The sequence below is a fragment of the Podarcis liolepis genome (assembly GCF_965112155.1).
Source record: "Podarcis liolepis genome assembly, chromosome: 10".
NCBI lineage: Eukaryota > Metazoa > Chordata > Lepidosauria > Squamata > Lacertidae > Podarcis > Podarcis liolepis.
The window spans coordinates 18,615,562-18,640,372 of record NC_139562.1 but is presented as its reverse complement, the minus strand read 5'-3'; the positions used below and the strand labels follow the sequence as shown (position 1 = coordinate 18,640,372).

Below are 24,811 nucleotides of genomic sequence, written 5' to 3'. Positions count from 1 at the left end.
ACGATCCCAAGCCCCCACATTCCATCTGCCTTCTAAAAAGGTAGCTCTCCTCCACAAGCAAGGGCTTTTCTCTGGCCATTCTTTCTCTTGACACAAATCCAGGTCATCCGAGATGGAGAGGCACAGCGGAGCCTTTGCGCCAGATCCAAATTTAGATGCCGGTTTGGCTCTAAATGACTTAGCCTTTAAGGGTATTGTAAGCCAAGGGTGTGAGGTAAATGAAGAAATCTATGTGTATTTGATGAGGAATTGAAAATATGTTCCTTCAGACACACGCTCCCTAATGTGAAGAACTTGAATCATTTCCAGAACTTTGTGGAAGTAGTACAGAAACCCCACCAGGAGGGCGCTTGGCACAGGACAGCTCTACTTTGCTCTCCATTTCATTGCATGTCAGACTGTACAGACTGCTGAAGCCTTTGCCAGCAGGAATGAAGACATATAGAAGCCAGAAAGCAATTCAGCTGAATTTCCAAAAGGAGAAAAGTAAGGGCTGTTCACTCTCTTTCCACTCGCTGCTGCTGTCATTTCCCTATCTTCTGACCATAACTCTATGGGGAGGGGCTATGTCCCATGTTCAATCATTGGCATTTCTAGTTAAAAGGCTCTTGGGTAACTGGTGATGGAAATTCATATTGTGAGGATTACACTTCCCAGCTCCCACTGCCACTGAAGTCAGCAGTTTTTACATTATGCACTGGTATCGTAAGATAGCATGGGTTGGTTTTTTGAGCGGAAATGAGGAGAGGGTGTCAAAGAGGGAACAGAACTAATAACCATGCCCAGGGCTCACTTGCACAGCCATGAGTCACATTTCAATACAAAGCACTACAAAATTATTCCGCTATTGTAGTAGTTTGTGCAGTTATTAGAATCCAGAAAGCCAGATATGCCCATCACAAAAGCGCAAAGGGAAAAGCTATAAACTGACTGCAAATTAGAGCCACAGATCATGCAATTTCCAAGGCAATGCACAAAACCCCTAGTATCCAGGTGCTTATGTAAGAACTCTACATCCATGACTTTTTGAAAACATTAAGCGTGAATGTGACCAACAGCTGTATCATGCAGATACACTAATCAGAGAGAATACATGAATTTGTTACTTTGAACCTGTTTCAGAGACATAATACAAATCTGAATACACCTAATCTCTGGATATGGTCTTCCAAGTGCTTGACAACCCTCCTGTTTTTGTACTCCCAGGCAAGCAGCAAAAACAGGTCTTCGCAGTCCCTGGTGTGCCATCATACATTGCTCTTGGGCTTTATTCAATGCAGGGATTTACAAGTTGTAGACACATGGCCCTGGCACAGGGCATACTTTTATCTTTAAACCAGATTAGGACAGGACAGTCATTCAAACAGAACTCCTTCAAACAGAGGACTGTTGTCTGATAGCTCTCCAAGGAAAAGATTGCCCTCTGTAAACAAGACATATGGTCACTCTATTTCTGAATACCAGAAATAATACTAATACTGCTTTTGGGGTAAGATGCTTGAGAGGGTGATGGCAGTCCAGTTGCAGACACTCTTGGAAGAAACTGATTATCTTGACCCATTTTATTTTGGGTTCAGGCTCAATTTGGGACAGAATCTGTCTTGGTCACCCTGATAGAGGTCCTTATTCAGGAGAGGGACAGAGGGGAAGTATGATCCTGTTGCTTTTTCTTGATCTTTCAGATGCTTTTGATACTATTGAGCACAATATTCTCCTGGATAGCTGCACCGGATTCTGCCTAACATGGGGGGGGGCGTATACATGGTGGTTACCCAGATCTATGCCCTCAAACACGCCAGGAGCCCAATATGTTCACAATTCCACCAAGAATTCATAGTTGTGTCAATTTATGGTACTGAAGTGGGCTCCCTTCACAGAGGAACTATGCACACACATGTACACACATTTCAATAGGGTTGGAGCCATGCATGAGTTAATACCAGTGAAAAGAAGGAGAGGAAATTAAAAGTGAAAAGTTGAAAGCCTAGCACATGACTCTTCCTCTATCACATCTGTGAATCCTGGAGCGTGAGAGTAATTGTCTGAAATGAGTCAGACCAAAGGCACAAGGAAACAGTTGCTATAGCAACCCCCCTCGCTGCTCTAATTCTGCGTAGAATTAAAACGTTATCAAATGATTTAGGAGAAAAGGGGGGCAGCTCAAAATCTATGGGCACCCCTCTCAAAATGTCCTGCGGTGTTGTGAGCCTCCTCTAGGACAAAGCCACGGGCTCTTTTCCCTTCAAGCACAACAGCAGAAGTAATGCAGAGACAAACCAGTAAGGAGAGCATTGGATAGATAACTCTGAGCTCGACAGCGTCAGCTGTATGAGAGATTAAACCAACTCCTCGGCTGCAATTTCAAATCTGGAATGGGATTCAAGCCAGCAGATTGGAGATGTGGAATATTTCCTTGGGAAATCCACAAGTATCAGCAAGGCATTTCCAGTAAAACTCTCACACTGGCACAACCCCATCCCAGGTGAGCTCAAAGCACAGGAATGAGGCACAGCATAGAAACTCTAAAACAGCATATTCCTCCTTTAAAATCAAAATGAACTCCTGCTTAGGCTTTTCCCTATATGGTGGGATAAACAAACCAACATAATGAATAATTAACTTTGCGTTTAAAAGGAAATTATTGTGAAACTTCTAATACAGCTTTCTGTATAAATATCTGTGCATAAGCTTGAACTACCACAGCTACCTACAATGCCTCCACCTCTACTTTCCCAACAGTTAACTTAAATGGAGAGAACAGAAACGGTAAAGCCAAAAGGCTGCTCAGCACCTGGTCTTTGCTGGAATTCAGCCCTGTTGTCATGTATTTGCAGTTAGTTAACCTAACTATCCCACAAGGCTATGTCTGCACGAATGGCTCCCAATGGTCTAATGCAGAATGTAGTGAGAAGACGGGTTGCAACAAGCCCTTTAAATTGGGACCAGCGGATTTTCTGCACTTGTGCCAAATGCACAGAACCTGCACAATGGCTTGTGAATATGAAGTAGGCCTTCTGACTTTTCTTCCCTTCTGTACCTCTTTGTTCCGTGTCACAACTACTTTGAAACTTTGTCAGGTACTGTGCAGGGGGAAATAAGTCAGAAATTCCTCTGTGTGCATGTAGCTCACAAGATTGGTGGTTGTCTTCAGCTTATTGAGTGATTAAAAAAGACCCTTTGATGCAAACAGAGAGGTGGTCTGGGGAACAGCAAAATACAGTGCCTTAGAACTCCTTTGTATTGGGAAGTACTTTGGAGTTTTAAGCCATGGCATGCAGATCATGGTCCTATACGAAGCAGCAACCAAAATCAACTCTTTAAAGCACACGGACACATACACAAACTGGAGTTTGTTCATGTTTGGAATTCTGATTAGATTGCAAGCAAATAACTCACTTGAGGAGAAGGTCACACAATAAGAGAGACATCATATATACACAGACCAGAGAGACAGCAGAACTCCCGCACAGATTCCAGCAGTTTCACTGGGACTTTAAATCTGTCAACAGCTGCGATGTAACTACAGCAGTTTCTCCCTAGTGAAGCATAACGCCTCAGGTTATTGACTCACATGAGAGAACAGTCAGTAACGTTATCTAGAGTGGGGTTAGGAATTCCTCATATTATACAGATTTATGTTTGTCATATGTAGAGAGCTGATTTAGCCAACGAAAGAGACTCTAGGCTTATACCTCTGGAGACAAAATAGCCCCAATTAAACCATAATTAATAATTATGTCTTAGTTAATGTTTGCACAGTGATCAAAAGCTGTTAGGTACATTACAGTAGCAAATAGGCTTCTTAATTCACTGGGAAAGATATGCTTTAGACCGCAGAAGCTCCCTTCATGTGGTTTCCACCTAAAAAAGGCCACAGCCTACATTGAGCTAGCAGTACAGAAAAACACTCAGTATTCAGGGACATACACAGAGGCAAAGATGACATATTTGTCTTTTATATTCTGTCCAGAACCAGAAGCAAATATTTGGCTGCTTATTGCTAATAAAAATTTGATATTTAATGCTCTGCCCCTTCTTGACCACCCTGATCCATCCTTAAGCTTCTATATTTGGTTCTAGCCCACTTTTTACATGGTCCTAAGCAAGCTGTAAGATTTCTCCAGAGGTCTCTGTTCACATCCTTTGGGTTCCTTTTTCCCTCAACTCCGTGCTTCAGTTCTTACAAAGAAATGCATCTAAGGCTGCATTAGTATCACATATGCTCACAGTACAACTCCCTTCTTTGAATGCTGCAATTACAAAACAAACCAGCAAAACATATGACCGATTGTTCATTTGACTTTTAGCAATTTTCTGAAATGTCACTATCAGCCAATACCTTTTCCTCCAGCCACCTCGCAGCGCTCACTCTCCATTCTCTCCAAAACACCTGTCTCTCCACTCAATTCTCTCCTGAACTCACCACTCACTGCTACCATTACAAAACCTCAGACATCAGTTAAACCACTTCAAGGACATGAAGAAAATAGTTACATGAATGCCCCCAAACTACACATTGTACATCATTAAAAGACTAAGCCATCACAGATTCACAAGCATCGAGAGCTTTTAACATGGCTAAGCTGAACAGTCTTAGGCTTCAATTTTTGTTCTGAAAATTGCCCATTTGATAAGGTGTAGAGATCATTCATGGAAAACTCAATTGCCATTTGTTCAGACTGAGTGGTAAACAGTGGGTTTTCCCAGGGAAAGCAGAGAGTCTATCTATCTACCTAACAACCTACCTACATTGTGCTATTTTTCTAGAAAAATAGGTGCCAGAACTCACCATGAACACCTCCCTTGTTCTCTTACAATGGCAATGGAGCCCACCTGAGTTCCAGAGAGTTCCAGCTGAAAAAAAACCCTGATTCTTTCTATCTATATATCTATCTATCTATCTATCTATCTATCTATCTATCTATCTATCTACACACTGCTTGAACACAGACCTAGAAATCTCAGACCTGTGCCTAGAAAGCGTGACATGAAAGGAAGTGTGGGTAAGCCCGGAACCTTTAACTGAAAAAGCAAACAGGTGAGGCTTTAGAGGCTGCTTCCCAGTCCTTCTGCCACAGAACTGTACAGCTTCCCCAGGTATGCCCCTTTGGGGCATTTGCAGGAACTCTATAGTCCTGAAAATTAGCAGACTTTTTTGGTGAGTGGGCATGTGCAGAAAAAGTGGCAAGAAACAGATATGATGTTTTGCCAAACACAAAAATGACAATAACTCTATACATGTGACTTTGTCTAAGGCCTAGTTTTAAATAGACGGATTTCAGACAATAAATTCTGTGACAAGTGATGGTTCACTTACCAGTTTGCAAAAGAGACAATTTCATACTAAATGAAGTGTTTCCCTATCCTTAACCTCAACCCTATGCCTCAAGTGTATTGAAACAAGTTCCTACCTGCAGCAATTGCCGTCTTCCCACCTACAGTCACAGCCACAGAAGTGCTCACAGTTACACCCTCAGGCAGACCTCCTTCTGTCAAGACATAAATGAAGCAAATTTAGTACCTGACCCTGTATCCCTAAGGAAGAGGGTCTCAGAATTGACACTCACAAATCAAGCACAAAACTGCAGTACAGAGAAGAATGAGGTTTAATCTATACAAACAGCACAAACCTGTGTCAAGACTCCAGGCTGCAGGTGGTGGTTCACCTGAGTGATTGCTCCTTCAAAGTTTAAAAAGTCCCTGCACATGTCTAAGATGTTACAGAGACATCTCCATAATGTGTGTGTGTGTGTGTTTATTAACTCAAAATACTTATAGGCTGACTTTCTGGGCAACGGTGGCTTGCAACAATAAAAATGGCAAAATATCGACAGTACAACCATAAAGCCATCAGATCCCTCCCAAGAAAACAGCCAATAAAAATACTGAACCAGCAAATTAAAACACTTTTCACAGCAATAAAAAAATAATAATCTAGGTGTAGAAATGTTTTTCATGAGGAAGCATTCATTCATGTTTGCCCATCCTTGTAATCTGAAATGGTACAGCCGAGATACAGCTTTAATACTGCAGCCGCTGTTTGTCTGAACTGAGTCTCTTAAAATCCTCAGAAGCTGCTCTGTGCATTACTGATCAAGAAATAACAAGACCACATCACCCTTAATTAGCATAACAGGGTTGCTTAATTTTCAAAAAAAAGGGAGCTACAATCTTATCTGAATTTTTCAAACCAATAAAGATTCCAAACAGCATGTTAAAGAAGGATGCGAAGAACTGGGAATGTGCTCCCATTCAGAAAGTAGCATAGAGAAGATTCTCTGTGATAGCAACTAAAACATCTGTTTCCACATTTATATACAGTGAACTGTCAAATTGCCTATGGAAGTTTATAAGCAAAAGGCATCATGAATCGCTAGATATATTCATCCTATTTCCTGCTATGGGACCCCAAATATCCTCAGTAGGAAACTACGGACAGTGTGAACTATGTTCCTAATGAAATTTCACAGTCATAAATACCACAGGCTTTAGCGGAGAGGGATGTCTATAGGCCCAAGTGGTTGCTAGGGACAACCATGGAATGTTCATTCAAGTGGCTGCTGCTCCTAGCAAATGCAGTTAAGGCCTGTAGACTTCTGGTAGTAGCAGGTACATTTCTATGAAATGCATGACCCATGAGCAGCCCTGCCATCCATGTGAATATCTTGCCTAGTTACAAAAAAGGACTGCTGCAATCGTGGCATGTGGCATACATGTGGGTATGCATGCAGTTCTGATTTATTCACACTACTTCCTACAGGCAAATACAAGCAAGCTGGAGGTTGTTCACATTTACATATTACCCTGGCAGGGCTACATGCATGAGCTAACCCAGTAAGACAACTTAAAATGCTCCATAGTTTCTCCTGTCACACTAACAAAATGTTAATTAGTCAAGATTTCAGTCCATTTATTCAGTGGTTAGATTAATTCACCCTGGAAGAAAAATGTTAGTAAATATTCAGTTTATCAGCAGAGTGTCAGGTGTTTTTGATATTTGAAATATATGTGACCTACCAAAAGAGCAGATGGGATTAACTGGCCCTGTAAGGGGTGATGGTTGAATTCTGAAAGAACTGTTTTGACAACCCTAAAGGTCATTTAATTTTGGATTAATCCAATATTTTAAAGAAATTTGTGGTCTCTCATTTGGGACAGGTGTTGCACAGCCACTTTTATCACGAAAGAAGAATACCACACCAATGAAGTACTGGTAAACCAGAAGGTAACCACCGCATTGTTTGCATGCCACCACAATCCCTGAGCGTTGTGAGATTGCAGGGGTTCCAGATGCTTATCCAGGGTTCAGTTTCCTCAGAATGAGGGTCAGTGGAGACTGTGGTATCTTTAGGATATATTATTTATTTACACATATATACAACTTGAGCCTACACTGGAGAGGCTTACAGCATTAACATCCCAATAAGGTATTGCTTCTCCCATAGCCACAGCCTTGTATTCCAGCAGAAATCAAGCATGTCTCTTTTTCACAGGATTCAGCCTGCAGCCTGCTTATTGCTTAGCTCTCACACACCCCTCTGACAATTGTCCTTCCAACCAACTGCCAGGTGAAGAAGAGGGGCTCATTCATTTGTTCTCTGGCACAGAGCCACTTCATTTGTTACCTTAATGGCCCATACTTAAGGGGCCATCACAAAAAGCTGGCCTGGCTATTCCAGCAATTCATTCCTTGCTGGATCCAAGAATTAGAAGGGGACTCAGGCATAAAGTCTAACCCCCTGTGCCCCAAAATCACAATAGTAGATTAGAACCTGTTCTCTCAAAGAACAGATAGAGTGGACAACCTAATAATAGACAGTACTGTTTCGCATGGTGTCTCACATGCTTGAACACACCTCAGTACATAAACATTCCCTACACATAGAAAACTATTAGGTAAAAAGTTAGGATGGAACTCCTCTCTCTGACATCTAGCTTGAAATGCATTCAATTATGCCAGGCCCCACCTGCAGTCTGAAGTGCTACAGTCATGAAACAGGTTCACTTCCTCATCTGCTATTTGAGAGAACTAGGCTTGTGAATCAAGTGTAGGCAAACTTGTTTATATTTCTTTGTGCTTTACAACTGTTCCATTTTCTGTGTTAACAGGGACATTCTGAAGGTCAGGATTTCTGGTCACATCACACACAAATACATGTTTTTATTCCTTCACAGGATATTGCCTTACGGAATGTTCTACCCCAACATAAGGGTTTTCCTTTCTCTTCCCCCACAGTTCCAGAACTTGTCATTTGCTTTTTTATTCTTGGCTCCATCACCAGTGCCCAACGTGTCCTGAACATGACTTTGCAGCTTCATTCATTTTTAGCCTCAAGTCTTTGTGCAGATTGAAACAAACAACAAAAAACCTACAACAACCCTGAAATTAAGTTGATTTGTGGAAGGGCATTGCACAGACCTAAGGGAGCACTTGTTCAATTCAAGGACTCTCCTTCTGGATAGCATTCATATGCCTCAACCATTATCCTTGTGGCATTCAAAAATCCTCTCTCTCACACTCATACACTTCTGTGTGTTTTGGGGACAGACAAAGGACACCAAAACCCTCCAGCAGAATGCCACGTGACTTCCTGCAGAGTTATACGTGTAGATACAGCACAAACCCTAAGGAAATGAGAGCTTTTAGTTCACTTGCTGGACACAGCACTAATTCCAACTTCTGACCTTACCTTTTGCATGTTACAGCTCCAGGGAAAATGATCTAATAAGAATAGCATGACATTCTTCCTCCCCACAGGCATATGCATTCTAATATCATGTTCATTACCACATGGAGCAGGAGACAAATGTACTCCCCTGCAACCTCAAAAACCAGCTTGTCCCTGACACACAGTCTGGAAACAGATTGAAGTGGTTTGAAGGAGTCCACAGATGTCTATGTGACATCTGAAGGCAGCCCTGTTTTGGGAAGCTTTTAATCCACCCCCCTGTATTTTTGTTGGAAGCCACCCAAAAAGGCTGGGGCAACCCAGTCAGATGGGAGGGATATAAGAAATAAATTATTAGTAGCGTTAGCATTAGTATTATTAGTGTTCATACACATTTTTTTTTATCCTAATGCAAATTCTATTCAAGCATGTCCTGCAGGTTGAACTGAAAAAACATAAAAAGCCCTGCAAATTTGTTTACCGAGGTGAAATTTGGATATGCTACACACCCGCTTCTGCCCACAACTTCCTCTTGCTTCTCATCAACCCACTCCCACATGGGTTTAATTTCTACATCTAGTTATTAACATTAAAAGGTGTTGTATGCATTTATTTTCAAATCATCTGGGGAGGCATTTGCATAAATTGGTTTGTGTTTGTTTTTTTATATACACCATCACAAATTATTGTTCCAAAACAGTGCTTTGTATAGGTTTGGGAGATCCTGTGGTCAATATTATGAAATGGGCCCAGAAACTAGTCATACCTAAACTGATTTTAAGTTCTGCTAAAGAATGAGTGTGTGAGATTTTGGACAGCCCCAAATATCTGTCACCCAAGGTCAAAGCACACCTGCATGAGTTCACTAAACATGCAGTTTCTGGTTTGTGTATAAAGTAGGGTCAGTATCACTAAATGGAGCACATAGTGAAACCCCATCTCCCACCCCACCTTACTTACTAACTGTAACTTAGGGTGGGGAACCTATTTCAGCCTGAGGGCCACATGCCTTTGTGAACAACATTCTGAGGGCCACATGCCAGTGGTGGGCAAGGGTAAGAGGCAAAGAGCTAGGAGAAACCAATGTAAATTTTATATCTGCAATGTAAGTTAATTTCAATACACACTCACACACCTTTCTGTATCCTCCATCCAGACAGGCCAGAGACATTATAAGGATTCAGGGGCACATTCCAGACAGGCAAAAAGACAGGGGGCAATGAAAGGTGCAGCCTAGTTCAAACAAGAGCCATACGGAGGCATCACAAGGATTGCATTTGGCCCTGCCTCAGGTCTGAGGTTCCCCACCCCTGTCCTAACTTACCTCAGAAGCGAGCCAGCTGATGAAAAGTGTTCAAGTAGCAAAGTATGGGGAAGATTTTGTTCCCCTTCCCCATTATATTCAGCAATTAAAGATGAGCTCTTCAACTCTGCTTTATAATGAAACCAGCAAGCACATAAATATATCTGGTTTGTCCCTCAATTCCACTACAGAAAATGTGAGCAGAGCCTCTGTCGTTTATTGTCATTTCAAGGAAATCAAAGCTGTTACCCTGAAGTACTTTTTCTGTGGCAAAGTTTAAGCTAAAAACTAAGTAAGTTTGAGTTAGCAGCAATGCTGAAAACAGATACCAGGTGCTGTGGGGATTTAACTATGCTGTGGCATCACCTGAGATCTTATAAGGGCTTTGAGAATGTCAGGAAGTAAGAAAACATGAGGTCAGCAACTGCTAAAGCAAGGGGGTAAAGAACCTATGTTGGACTTCAACTCCCATAAGCCCCAGGCAACATAACCAATAGTCAGAGATGATGGGAGTTGTGGTCTAACAACATCTTGAGGCCCCCAGTTTAGCCACTTTAAAGGCGCAAGAGCCACAAAAGCCAAAGCAAGGCTTCTGGTGGCCAGGTAATAAGGCTTCCTGGAAAGAGTGGAGTAAAGGTAAGTGTGGATAAGCCCTTAGGGAAGGGAACAGATGAAACTGCAGAGATAAAAGGCATAGAAGTTGAAGGAAAAATAGAGAGAGGAGGCCCAAGTGCAAACATTGTTCATGAGGAAACCTTCATTTCCAGGTCCTGGTCCCTTGCAAAAGAGCTACCCAAAATAACACATTAGAACAAGGGAACATTAATTTTTGGAGGTGTTTGTATCATATGGAGTGTGTGGTGGGAATAAAAGTGCCTCCTCCCATTCTGGTTATATATTCCTTCTCTTAAAGCATAGCTGGGGTAAAGAGAGTTGGCAAATGTTTGATTTAAAAATTACCAGTCTGGAAATGCTAGCGAAAGAGCCAGGCTACGACTTGCAACACATAGAGTGAAAGCTGACAACATTAGTATGCCCATTATACAACATTAATACAGCTAATCAGTGGAACCTGATTATGATCAGGGGCTAGAAGAGCCTGACAGATTAAGGGTGGAGCCTGAGAGGAACTGGGCTGGGTCAACAGGAAATAATATTTAAAAAACAAGGAAACAAGCAAACCTTTGTCTAGCCTGCTATTGTTTATTAGTATTTCTGCCCCAAGGCTTCCAGAGCAGAACTTTACAGTTCTATAAAGGATAGCTGACAGATCTAGGAAGCGCAAAGGAGAAAACAAGGAAGGAGGGAAGGGCTGAGCTTCTTTATCTCCATTCCACTCACCACCACATTCACATCCTGGTTCACATTCTTTTTTCCAGTCTTGTTTTCTTTGCTCAACTGCTGTCTTCTCTACCCACCCACCCTCCCACTACAATGCCAAAAAAAGCTTTGCAGCTAAAGCATTGTGCATTGTGATGACAGTGCCTGAATGCAGAAGAGGGTTGAGCAAAAGTACATAGTGGTTTCCAGACCACATAGATTCCCCCCATTCTTTTGTGGTAGTTGTCATTGCTGTTCATTGACATCATTTATTCCTCCCCGCCCTCCACAGAAGTGATTCCATGAGAACACTTTCTGAAACTTAACTTTGCACTGAAACAGTGAACCCTGAAGTCAGAAAAAGCATTGGCTGATGAATATGCCCCTCCAACTACAGGAGTTTTCATTCAGTGATAACCAGACCTGGAAGGAGAAAGGGAAGAGGAGAGGCTTTCTACTGGCAACTTCCCATGTATAACCTTGGAGCAAACACATGTCAAATTGGTAACTGATTGATACACTGGCATGTGTAGTTCCTCTTCACAAAGCTGAGAGTCCCCCCTTGTATCCTTCCATTACTTTAGTGTAATTTTGACACACCTGCTGTGTGATTAATGAAAGCATATGGCACAAATTTCCCTCAGAGCTCTTCTGCACTGGGCTAATTTTGGCTGCCTTAAAGTACCCCTCTGTATGTCATTTTTCATGGTGAGCGAATCCTGCATCACTACACCGCTGCGGCAAAAGGGTGAGATTCGATGATGACCAACACAGCCTTCATTTAGCAAGTGAGATGAAATGTACACCACCCAGCTTGTGAGCAAAATAATGAAAGCCCCATTCTCATCAAAACAAAGTAATAACCTCATCTCATCTCTGCAACATGCTGACAGCTATTTAAATTATTGCAATGATTAATAGGTCTGACCACCTGTCTGCCATGCATACAAGTGTTCTCATGGGGGTAGGATAGTGCTGACTGGCCCCACCTTTTTGGTGTCCAACCTTCATGAGTTCCAAGGGTCTCTCTGCTCTGAGGCCTCAGTATATATAACAGAACATTCATCAACATCCTAAGCGCAATCTGCTCTTCCTTGTTTTTGTTGCAGGTTGCACAGTTGAAACCTACAAATGTAGATCCCAGTGCTGGCAGGACTTTAGAATATATGGAGGTTAAGGGGCAGCAACAAGTCAGTCTCCCATCAACAAGACAGTGCTAGAGATGCATGAGCTGCAAAAAGAACTCAATCCTTAATGTACACAAAGCACTCCACTGCGGCCACTTTCCCTGCCCATCCCTGGACCCATAAACTTTACAGGAGAAGTGGGGTGGAAACTGATGTGAACATTGTCATTTGCCCATGAGGGGTGTCTGGAAGCGTAGTTCTAGTCCAGGCACCCCCAAACTCTTCCCTCCAGATGTTTTGGGACTACAATTCCCATCATCCCTGACCACCAGCCCTGTTAGCTAGGGATGATGGGAGTTGTAGTCCCAAAACATCTGGAGGGCTTTGTTTGGGGATACCTGTTCTACTCCATTGTCTGTGTGACAAATGGATGCTTGGAGTGTCCATGCTACCACCTCTCCACGGTTGCCTGTCCTTCCACCCAGGTAAGGTTTGTGTTGGGCTTGGGCAGGAAAAGATGGCCAGTGCTGGAGGAGGAGAAGGGTGTTTGAGGGTTGGGTCATGCAGTCCTTATTCATAATCTGTTAGTGGGTGACATCAAGCGGGGTGTCGCCCTGCCTGACCTACTTATGAGGAAGCAACAAAGGTGTTCACTTTTGTAAACACCCTTATTCAAGTCCACACAACATCCTTTGTTTGCACAAGGCAATAAATCCTTCACAAATACCTAAACTCCAGCTTTGCCTTTAAGTTATCCCCTCTTGCCCCTCTCTTTGAGATGCCTTCAATTGCCCCAAGGCAGTAGCATCCTGAAGGCATTCAAATAATGAGCAAAGGGGGGCAGCTTTATGCAGTCCTGTCAGGAGCCACCTGTGCTCCTGCACCCTGAGCCTGACAAGACTGGAACCACAAGGAGGCAGCACACTCTGAAAGACAGACCTTGGTACTCATACGTTTTGGCTCCCAAACGCCAAAAACCTGGAAGTAAGTGTTCAGGTTTTTGAACATTTTTCAGAAGCCAGATGTCTGACAGGGCTTCCGCTTGAGTGCAGGAAGCTACTGCAGCCAATTGGAAGCCACACCTTGGTTTTACGTTTTGGAAGTTGAACAGACTTCTGGAACAAATTCTGTCCGAGAACCAAGGTACAACTGTACCTGCCAAAACACCATCACCAGAGGCATAGTACCCTTTGGCAGCCCAAGGCCATCTCCCTCTTAGTCCTACTCAGTAGGGGGTAAGCACTAACATATGCTCTGGATAAGGGCCCTTCTGAGCTCCAGGCAGAGGTGGGGCATGATACTTACTGATGCAATAGCTCTGTGAAGACGTTTCCCTTGCTGAACCCAGTTGAGGCCTTCTTCTTCAGAACCTGCTCCTACTGCTGAGAACTGACTGGACCACTCCCTGGCTTGTCCCACACTCCTTCCTCAGAACCTGAGACTCCTTGCTCTGTCAGTATCTGTTCCTGCTGCTTCCCACACCACTCAGAATTTCACAGCTAGAAGTATCCCTGCATTTGATTTATGCAGATTCCTTTGAAGGTCTGCATAAAGTTAGTGCACTTTTTTTCAAACTTTCTGGTTATATGAATTGGACCAAACAGACATATAATTATATATATGTAGGCCCTGTGTACGCTTTCTGATAAACATATATGAGTTGGGTGTGGGCTTACCACTGTGGTACCCATCACAGGTTCAGTATACACCGATGAAAAGTTTTAAAAAGCCATTTAGGCTTTTTTACTCATTCCTTAGCATCATTAACAGAGGGAATAAAAATTTCGGAAAAGATTTGTGGGCCTTTCCTGTGTTTTATGGCCATCTCAGCAGTTATTTTAAAATGACATTTCAAGTTCCAGGTCTTCCAGGTGACCACAAAAAAGAGAGCTACAAATGAATATTTATATCCACTATTAACTTTGGATCCAACCTTGTGTGCTCTAGGAGTAAATCCCATTGGTAACAATGGCCAATTAAAAGATGTTTGAATGGTTACAAAAACAAAAGGACTGTGCCTCCAGTGTGTGCTTGCTGTTTTTCTGCTGGTGGGCTAAAGCAATGGTTGAAAATATCCTAATTTTCTACTCATTCACTTGAGCTAAGAAGCTGCCTACTGACTGATTTGGCTTCAATTGTATTACAACACATGAATTACGCAGAGTTACCTGAAGGATCTTCAAAAGGAATGCTATAAATGAAGCTTCCTGGGGGATGTTCAGCTGCTCGGCGGTACCAAAGTGGGAAGTGGTCCATGGTGAAGATGCTCTCCTTATCCTCACGGGTCAAGAACTTCCTGGAAGAAGAAAACCAAGCATCTCTTTTTTTCTCATCTGAAAGGCCTACTATTGTTCTTCAGAATGTTTTTCAAAGCATTATGAACATATTTTTTAAAATTTTATCCAGTTCTCATCTTCCACAGCCCACTAAACTGCAACAAATGCAGCTGTTTTTAACCAGATAAAAACCAGCAGGCCAGCAGCACAAGCAAGAAGACTGGCAGAGCAAACAAGCAAGCAAGCAAGAGGACAGGTAGGTGACACAAGTGGGCCTTCCTATGTCCTCCCTGTCACTGCTGCCACCACCACCACCCACCTGCCAGCTTGCTTGTTTGTTTGTTTGCATGCATGCACAACAGGGCCAAGGAAGCCCAGGGTCCAAGTGAGTGAGTGGGGTTGAGAGTTGGCAAGGGGATAGGTGGGGTTAGTGAGCAATGCAGACAAGGGCAGCAGCCATGTGTGTGTGTGTGTGTGTGTGTGTGTGTGTGTGTGTGTGTGTGTGTCCTTCCTTTGACAAGTGGGGTCAAACAAATGTTGGCAACAGTGAAGAAAGTGAACTAAACTTCTGAAGTACTGAAGGAAGACAGAATGTGAATTGTCATGTGCTGTTTCAGAGCCCTTCCTCCTTTAATTTAGTGACAAAATAAATGTTTTTACTCTTACAGTTTTTGGAATCAATGCTACCCACAACTGGAATCACCAAGGAAACAGAAACCATGCACTTTAGGCAATACACAGGAGTCAAAATGACCCTGCAAAATGCTGTTAAAAGTTATTAGTTACTTGTTATATCTACAGGTGAGCTTAGCCTAGGACCTGTCCTCTTCATTTTGTACAAGCAATTGAAATTACAAAACATGTCTAATTTAGGCCCATTCATTTTAATTGATAATAGACAAATCACTCACATCCCTTTACATTACCACAAATTGCATTGAGGTCAAGAGAATTCTACAGATTTAAAAACCCTTTACAAACCTGAAGGAGGAGAGGGGTTGTTTTTGAAATAAAGCAAAACTATCTATTTCCCCCTCCCCCCCCACCCATTCCTATTATTTTGTGCAAAACTCACCAATCCAACCTTTAGGATCACTGAGACCCCAAGTGCATCTGCCAGTGTTTACAAGCAACCTATACCCCCACTTCAGCAAGTGGCCAGATTTAATGGCAACTTTCAGTCAGTATCTTTGCAAAATGTGTTGTTGAAGGTTGCTCTCAACACTTCCAGGACACAGTGTCACTGGCCTCCTTCAAAATAATCAATGTAGTCCTCAGATTTTATTATCTGCTTCAATGCTGAACTACCAATGTGAGAAACAAGGTTGCCTTGTGCACAGCCTGTATAATAATAGTCTCCCCAATGCTTTGTGCCATGTGAGAACATAACAGTGGGTGAATTACTAGCACCTTTCAAACGAAGATCCCCAATGAGACAGCATATGCCTTCCAAACTCACTAACTGGAATATAATTTTGGCTGTGCTGCAATGGGCACAACAGGGTCAAAAGAACTATACCCAGTTTATTCACCCAAGTCTCAGCAATACATGCCCGGTTGGCTCCCTCATCCTTGATCAAACCATGAATGAACATAGTCTTATTATGTACCAACCTGGCATTAAGTAACAGCACCACCTGGTCAGATGGCTTGGCCTGCAAACATCCATATCCTCTTCTTCACATATGACTTGCCCTCTACCCAGTGCTGTATATCCTACTGACCATAATCACAGGGATATAGGGGAACCCTTATTATATTTTCCTCTGTTCTGTCCACTCAAACATCCTGCATGCTTCCATTTTTCTTATTCTGTCGGCTGATCTCCCCACCTCTTTTAATCCTCAAATTGTTTTTAAAATATCCTACATATGGGCTCTAATTCATAGGGTTAGCTGACGACTCTGTTCAGTGGAGCCACTTCCCTACAAACCTTTACATATGGTGAGGCCCATTGCTGTCCTCTCCCCCTTTAGCTGTTCCTTGGGTCTATTCGACTAACATGAGGTGTGATATTGCAGATGATGAACTGAAACAGTGATTTCCACTTTCACGGTTTTGTCTTTTAAGGGTAATGGACCCAGCTCAGTGGTAGAGCATCAGCTCTGCAAGCACAAGGTCCCAGGTTCAAACCCTGGCATCTCCAGGTAGATGTGGGAATGTCCCGACTGGAAACACTACCAGTCAGTGTAGTCAGTACTGAGCTAGATGGACCAATCATCTGACTTTGTATAAGGCAGATTCCTATGTTCCTAATGCATTTGCCCTATCCACAGTTACCTGGGAATAAGCCTCCCTTAAACAACATGTGGTTATTTCTGGGTAAACATGCATAGGATTGCCCTGCTAGCCTTTTATGCTACACTAGCTCCTATTCATCTTCTGTTACTGTTTTCACCACACTGCCTCCCCTTCCACCCCCAGAAACAGCATGCCTAATGAGCCACCGCAACTATAAAAGCAGCAGCTACAGGGTGAAACAAACCACATCAACAATGTATGTCATGTCTTGCTTTAAAGGACCCTGAAGCATTTTTTTTAAAAAAATACACCAAACGAACTGTATACTGTACACTGGTACAAGTGTGACTTTATCACCCATTACAGAACCACTGCAGAGAGGGACAGAGCTATTCTTTTACAGCTCACAGCTACACTATGCAAACACTTTAGGACATATAAATTGTGCCTACCTGGGGAGATTTAGAGAGGGACACGTTAAGCTCTCAGGCAGGTCTTTGGCTGTGTAAAAAGGTTTATTTCCACATTTTCCCCATAAAGAGCCCTCTGCTATTTTAAAAGCACACAAAGCAATCAAGAAAGGAGATCGGAACAAAATGTCCAAAACATTTTGCTTCAGTAAAATGCTGATATGTGAACATATAGCAGAAACTGTTTTATCAAATACTGAGTTGCAAAAGCTGTTGGGTATCCAGGATACTAATGTTTATTATATGCATTGAAGTTCCAATTATCTGTACCCCCGGCTGTCTGAGGGTTCCTCCAGATGACCTCTTTATTGAGCATTCATCCTGATTTGCTTGCACAAAGCTTACACAAAGGTTAAACTATGTCCAGTCTTTATTGAGCATTTGTTATGAGGAGGTCACATGACAATTAGCATTCATTTTGAATTCATTCTGATTTGTCTCCATTCCATATATTAATGGAAATATATAGAATATTTCATTTATCCCACACACTTCAGTGCATTTTCCTCATTGCAAAAAAGTACCGGTAATTTTATTAAAAAGTAGATTTGTTGCACCATTGCATCAGAGCACTTTAATTGCAGAAACCTAAATCTCCAGTATGCACTTAAACCTCTCTTACAAAATACTGACAGTGATTTGTATGTTTGTAAGCCCTTGAAAAGATAATGACTTGAATGCTAAGCATGTATATTTGAGGACGGCATTCCATATTTAGGACACAATGGAAAAGGTCCTGTCTGTGACAGCCAACCCACCTAGCTTCTGAAAGTAGGGAACCCTGAGAAGGGCTTCAGCTGTAATCAGGAAACAGTATTTCATGGAAGAGGTCTTTCTCATCGCCTGTTACCAGATCCTTTAAAAAAAAAAGTGGCGATGCCAAAGAATAAACCTGGGACCTTCTGAATGCAAAGTGTGTGTTCTATTACTGAGTTTTGATCTGATACTCTGATCCCAGGCCTTTTAGGAGTACACACACACACACACACAAACCACAAGATTGGATGGCCTACATGGAACATCATCTTAGTTTCAGATGGTGCAATTAACTCAGGCTTGACAAGTACATTGATTATTGCATCAACTTGGGAGCCTTAGAAGAAGAACATGCTTAATAGGACAAAACTAATAGTTTCAGTCTTGCAATTCACAGTACCAAGCACCTGATATTTCTTTGAGTGTTACCTGTTTCCAGAACGAACAGAAATCGGACATTAATGATTCTGTAATACTTACTCTGCTTTTCCATGCGGGATCAAATTATACAATGGATCCTTATTAAGCATCACATTAGCAAATACCTTACTAGGTAGTGTGGGGCACATTAAACTTTGGCCCAAAGGAGGTGGTAGTATCAAGAGTGCCTCCCTGTGACTTGTGTGCAACGTATTTTAAAGAAAAGATTGCTTATATCTGCTGGGCCCTTGACTCGACTATTAGATGAGTCCCAAGAGGAGTCCAAAACACTGTCCAGTCCTGTGTTGGATGAGTTAATAAGGCTGTGGACAAAGTGCTTGGTTTGGTGTGGGACACCACCTATATTCTTGCCCCTCATGGAGAATAAAAAGTAACAGGAAGGGACAATTGGCTGGGCTAGGGAGGTGATTACTGCCTCCTTGAGAGAGTGGTCCCTGCCTGCTAAAAGGAAGCAGTGGTAGGTCTTAGGAAACCCTTCCTGGATTCAGAAAACCTAAGTAATTACTACCAGACGGTAATTTCCTCTTCTTGGGCAAGGTCCTTGAGTGGCTGCAGGACAGAACCAGGCTCTCTTGAATGACCTGCATGACCTCTGTAGGGAGAGACAGGGAGAGTGTGTCCCTGTTAATTCTCTTTGAATTCTCAGAGGCTTTTGATACCACAGACCATGGTATTCTTCTGGAGAAGCTGACTGAGTTCAGAGTGGGCAGCTCTACTTGCGATGGTTCCAGTCCTACTTGGATGATTATTTTCAGAGGGTGGTGTTGGGGGAATATTGTTTGGTCTCGTGCAGCCTTTAGTGCAGAGTTCACCAAGGTTCAAGGTTCACTTCTACATGAAACCACTGAGTGGGATTATCCAGAATTTTGCAGAATGATAGCTATTTCTGTCTGAGGACCATCAACACAGCAAATTTCCCTAATCCAAAAAACCAAACCAGCATGTAGGCAGTTGTACACACTGGGATGCAATGTGGTGCAGGGCTGGCTGAAATTTGGCTAGAGTCTGCTGCATATAGGAGACACATGGGATGCACATGAGTTTCCACATTATTAGTTGTGGTCCGTTGTTCTCTGCCTACTGCTGGTGCAGTAATTCTTATTTCTGCATTTAGATTGTGCCCATCCAGCAACAACCCAAGCAAGCGGATTAGACTAAAAGTAAAGCTTTTTTGGAAAATGGTAAACCTAGCAAAAATAAAATAAAATAAAACCAACCACTGCATATATCTCATGTGGTACTAGACCTCAGTCTACCAGAATCTAAGCCCCTTGGGCTGAAAGTCCAGATTGTAATACTTTTGCCCCACCAGATGGAGCTGTTGTCCGCACCAAAACAGTCGGGTTGTTCACGTGCAATGTGTAAAGGGTAAGAATGCAGAAAAGATGATTAGTTGTTTTTCCGTTCAACAGGGCTGAGTTGGAGTTAAGCCTGACACACAGAGACAAAACCAAACCGTGGAGGTTGCATCAAGTGCTGCTTTGCGGAGCATGCTCCACTGTACAAGACGTTTGTAAATTCTTGCAGTGTAGATGTGTAAATTTTTCGCCGCACCATTGGTAACCATTGCCCAAAAGCAAGCCATTGAAATGGGAGCAGTGGAAACTCCTTGTATCCACCTGGCAAATAGGTAAATGCAAACTGATTGCCACAATGGAGTACTCTCCATGCAGTTGCATTCTGAGTGGCAAGCACACTGCTTATTCAGGTTCCATTCATCTACATATATACATGCCCTAGAGATAATTAATCATCCTGCTAGATCAGACCAATAGCCCATCTAGACCAGCTTCCTGCTCTCATAGTGGCCTAACAGATGCCTAGACGCAGGACCTTAGTGTTACAGCACTTTCCTCCTGTGGGTTCCAGGAATTGGTTTTCAGAAGCATACTGCCACAGACCATGCAGGCACAGCATAGCTATCCTGGCTAATTGCCTTTATAGCCTTATCCTCCATGAATATGTCTAAATAAAGTCTAACCCTCATTTCAAGCCATCCATGTTGCTGGCCATCACTGCCCACCTCCAGTGGGATTGAATTCTATAGGTTAACTATGTGCTGTGTCTTCCCACATTTAGCTTCATTGGATGGCTTTGAGTTCTAGTGTTATGAGAGGGAGAAATATTGTTCACTTTCTCTGAAACATGCATAATTTTATATGCTTCTATCAGGTTGCCTCTTACTCTTACCTTTTCTCTAAACTAAAAAGTCCCAAGTGTTGTAATTTTTGCTCATAGAGATGTGCACTGCTGCCACATATGTGCCTCTATTTTTGCTCATAGAGATGTGCACTGCTGCCACATATGTGCCTCCTGAGCAGGTTCTTTCTTCTGATTTTTTTAAAAAAGTATCAGGATATTGAGCAAGGCCACTAAATTCCACGTGCATAAATTTAGAAGAGTAAAGGCACTGCAAAGAGGGACACCTCCTATCCCAGCCAGGATGTCTGGTCATTTCATGTGAGAGCAGCTGTAGCAATATCTGTTACCTGAGGCATCTGGTTACTAACAACTGCACCATGCATGTACTAACAGATATTGCCACAAGCAAGTGGAAGGGATCTGGTTATGAGAGTATCATAGCAGCAGCAGGTGTCACATGTTAGCTCAGGAAGGTAGTGTTACTCCAGACAATGGATGTAGCAAGAACACACTGAGAGGCTACACTGTGCATCCTTTCACTAAGGGAACAAGGCTGGCGATTTGAACCAACAGGTTGCCAATTATTTCCTTGTGGCCTTTGGCAAAACATTATTTGGGGGGGAAAGACTGATGCTGAAAATAAAGCATGCCTGGAAGACATGCTCTTGGACACAAAGACTCAGTTTCCCTTGTTCTGATTCAAGTGCTCCCGTGGTCCTTATTCACCAGGTATAATACCTATTTTCTGCTGCCAAATCACTGCCCTTGCTTGCCCTGTGTTGCCTTTCAGAGTGGCCTTTAAAAGTATTGTTAGTGGGCAGCATTGCAATTCTTCAAGCGTTTGCTTCTTTCCCAGTGTATCTAGATGTGGGGACAGAGGCATCTTGACTCTAACCACGACTGCATGTAAATGAGCACAGACAGCAATGTGTCTTGTAAACTACAGGGTGTCGATGACAACTGTATTTTTGAATTGTTAAGCAGGATACATTGTAGGAGAAGGAAAATCCAGGTTCAGATCCCTCTCCAGCTATGAAACTATGAAATGGGTAGCCCTGGACCAGTCACCATATTGTAATAGTGTTAGCTGGGATCTTGGAGGCCATGTAGCCCAAACCCCTGCTCTGTGCAGGTTCTGAAATGGAAGATGCAAGTCACAGCCAGCTACCTATAAGGCAACAACCTCAGGCAGCAGGATCCACAGGGATCTCCAAGGAATACATCACCTGCCGCTGCAGCAGCAGTAGCAACAATAGCTGCAGCACAATCCTTGGAGGCCAGATCTGATGCCTCCTCAGCAGCACTCCCACGCCACCTCTACAGTGGCCTCTCAGCGAATAGGAGGCTCTGCTGGTCTCCTCTCACCCCTAGGAAGGAAACGTTGGGGGATGTCCTCTGGGTCTTCTGGGTTATGCACCCACCCAGTATAATTCAGAGCAGACCCCTTTTCCTCCCACGACTGCCTTTGATTCCCACTTCAAAAGTCTGCTAATATTGATTTACTTCCCCCCTTGTTTCTGGTGTAGATCTTCACTCACCCCATTTTCCCTGGCCAAGGTGTGTGTGCCATTTTGAGGTTCCTCTCATGTGCCAAAATGTCTTAGGCCAGCCCTGATGCAAGTACAGAGACACTGACAGATGGCCAGTCAACCTCTGCTTGAACACCCCCAGTGAAGGATGGTCCACCGCTACATGACACAATTTGTTCCAAAGTCATATACGAGTTTATCTTGCTTCCCTGCAATTTCCAGCATCTACCTATTAGTTCTAGTCCTGCCCTCCAAAGCAACGGAGAACAAGCCTGCTCCATCTTCCACGTGACAGTCCTTCAGATATTTGAAGAGAGTATCTATCCTGTCTCCCCTAATTCTTCCACTCTCCGGGCTAAACAGGACACAGTACACCGAACTATCGGCCTGACCATCTACCAAACTGGACACAGTACACCAGACTATCAGTGCATCTCCCTTCACAGGGGTTTACACTTCACAGCTAACTTTACAGGGTTATTTCTAGGGTAAATAAGGGAGCAACCTCTTATGCTGCCTGGGATAGTAGGATAAAAATATAACAACAGGCAAGTATATCTCCCACACCCACACATATATCTGCTACTGCAGACTAAATAAAGACAGAAGTTGGAGGACCACCTTCAACAATGTGAAAAGGCCTTCAAGCACTGACTTTTGGAGAGAAAAGCGGGATGTTACACATATACAGAGTGTCTTTATTTTTGTCTGTGAGATGACAGAAGGTATGCAGCTGTGTAGAGCAAAGATTAACATATAAAGTGCTGCTCTGAACAGAGGTAGACTCATCCTGGCGCTCTGAAATGGCTATGCTAACATAGCCTTGGCTTTGGATTGAGGGAGGAGCCACAAGTGTGGCTCTCATTTGTTCTCATTCCTCGTATTAGGGGAACCCACCCGTCTGGTGTTTTATTGTGGGTGTATTCTGCAACAATAGTGCATTAGTGCTGGATTTATTCTGCTTTCTTTTAATTGAGGGGCTATAGCACAACAAAAGTGGGACAAAAACTCCCCAGAACATTTGTGGTTTGAAAAGTTATGAGGTTTCAGCAGGAGGTTACAGGATATGCACTGACTGGGAATGAAGCAGTATTGACCGCCCCAAAACAGTTGAAACTTCAAACAGTATTAAAAGTGGAATTGTGTATGTCTGCACTGATAGCAACATGAGCACAAATAAACATGAATATGCAATAAAAAGAACATATAGCGTAGCCCTAGGTAGGGATACTCATGTGAAAGCCCAACCATTGGTTAGATCAAGACAAGCGTGTTTGTCAGCCCACACAATTTCCTGTGCACTGCAGAGGGGGATGAGAAGGAGTCCTAATGTTTGAAACAGGCTCTGGGGCCAAGCAATAGTCAGCCCTGAATCAAAATGAAGCCTGAGCCTTTGGGGACGTTTACACATTCCCAAAGTGATCTCAGATCAGTCTGAAGAGGAAGGCAAGGGTTCCTGAGACTGGTTTTGTAATAAGTAAAACCAACAAACTCGCAGCAAAGTAGTGACTGGGTTTTAGGTTGGCTCCTGATTTTTCCAGGGAGACCGCAACCATCTGCTGCTAGACTCTCTAGATCAATGTACATCATGTTTGCTGGTTTTATGCATCCTGAAATCAACCCCAAAAGCCATGTGGTAAGTCAATATAAGGAAACTTTTATCAGTTTATAAATTGATATCCTTTGGAGTTCAATATTTGCAAAAGATTAAGTAGAAGGGTTTGACAATGACAGGAGGAGTTGTTGAGAGGAAAGAATGGTTATTATACTTCCTGTGCATTTGATGAATGATCACTCCATGCACATTCATTCTGATTTCAGTTGCCCTAAGCTACACTGAGGGGCAATGGAGGAGGAATGTCTCTGAGATATGCATCCGGAGGACTCACCTGTTAGAAAGTTTCTCAGTTCCAACATAGAGGGCACTCCTCATAAGACCAGCCCGAGTTCCCATAAAGGCCATATCCACCCCTCCTTCAGCCTCCCTGTTGGATGTAGTTGCACAGAGAGAGAGACAAAGAAATATAGCATTAGGTTTCTGCAGAACCAGTTCAATATCCTTTGCACCAAACAACCTGAGGTTAGTGGGGCATAGAATACAGGCTTTGGATACAAAAGACCCTAGGTTCAGTTCCCACCATCTCCAGGAAGAGCTGGGAAAGGCTGTTCTCTGAAGGCCTGGAGAGTAGCTGCCAGTTAGTGCAGACAATACTGTGCTGGATGGACTCATCTGACTCAGCATAAGGCAGTTTCCAATGTTCCTATGCGATAACCGCACACATGTCACCACCATCACCACTTTCCAGTGTTACAGAGGGTGATGGGATTCTATTCTTGGCCTACGGAACTGCAGCCTTCATATTTTCTTTCTGTAAGAAATCATTCCCTATGAGGAAAAGCTAACTCTCCACCCCCATCATTCAGCCTGTTCACTGAGGTCCAACCCCAAAGGCCTGCTGGCAGTTTCCTCACTGCAAGAAGTGAAGTTACAGAGAACCAGGCAGAGGGCCTTCTCAGTTGCGGCACCCGCCCTGTGG

The 24,811-nt window shown here is 43.1% G+C and overlaps 1 protein-coding gene and 1 long non-coding RNA gene across 6 annotated transcripts in view; one reads left to right on the top strand and one right to left on the bottom strand.

The window, feature by feature from the left end:
- Positions 1 to 24,811, bottom strand: part of CACNA2D4 (calcium voltage-gated channel auxiliary subunit alpha2delta 4) — a 165,971-nt gene that overhangs the window by 78,592 nt on the left and 62,568 nt on the right. Inside the window, 3 exon segments of the mRNA XM_083461820.1 lie at positions 5,412 to 5,489; positions 14,588 to 14,715; positions 24,164 to 24,259. Coding sequence (XP_083317946.1) covers positions 5,412 to 5,489; positions 14,588 to 14,715; positions 24,164 to 24,259 — 302 coding nt within the window.
- LOC310687144 overlaps positions 21 to 24,811 on the top strand; it is a 34,310-nt gene continuing 9,519 nt past the window's right edge. For 2 of the 5 annotated variants that reach the window (XR_014516265.1, XR_014516266.1), the window contains exons 1-3: positions 21 to 486; positions 14,842 to 14,951; positions 23,816 to 23,910. This is a non-coding gene — a long non-coding RNA (uncharacterized lncRNA). Of the gene's footprint in view, positions 487 to 14,841; positions 14,952 to 15,363; positions 16,361 to 17,119; positions 17,836 to 23,815; positions 23,911 to 24,811 lie in introns of those variants that run through there. The other 3 variants (XR_014516267.1, XR_014516268.1, XR_014516264.1) reach the window with 3 other exon arrangements.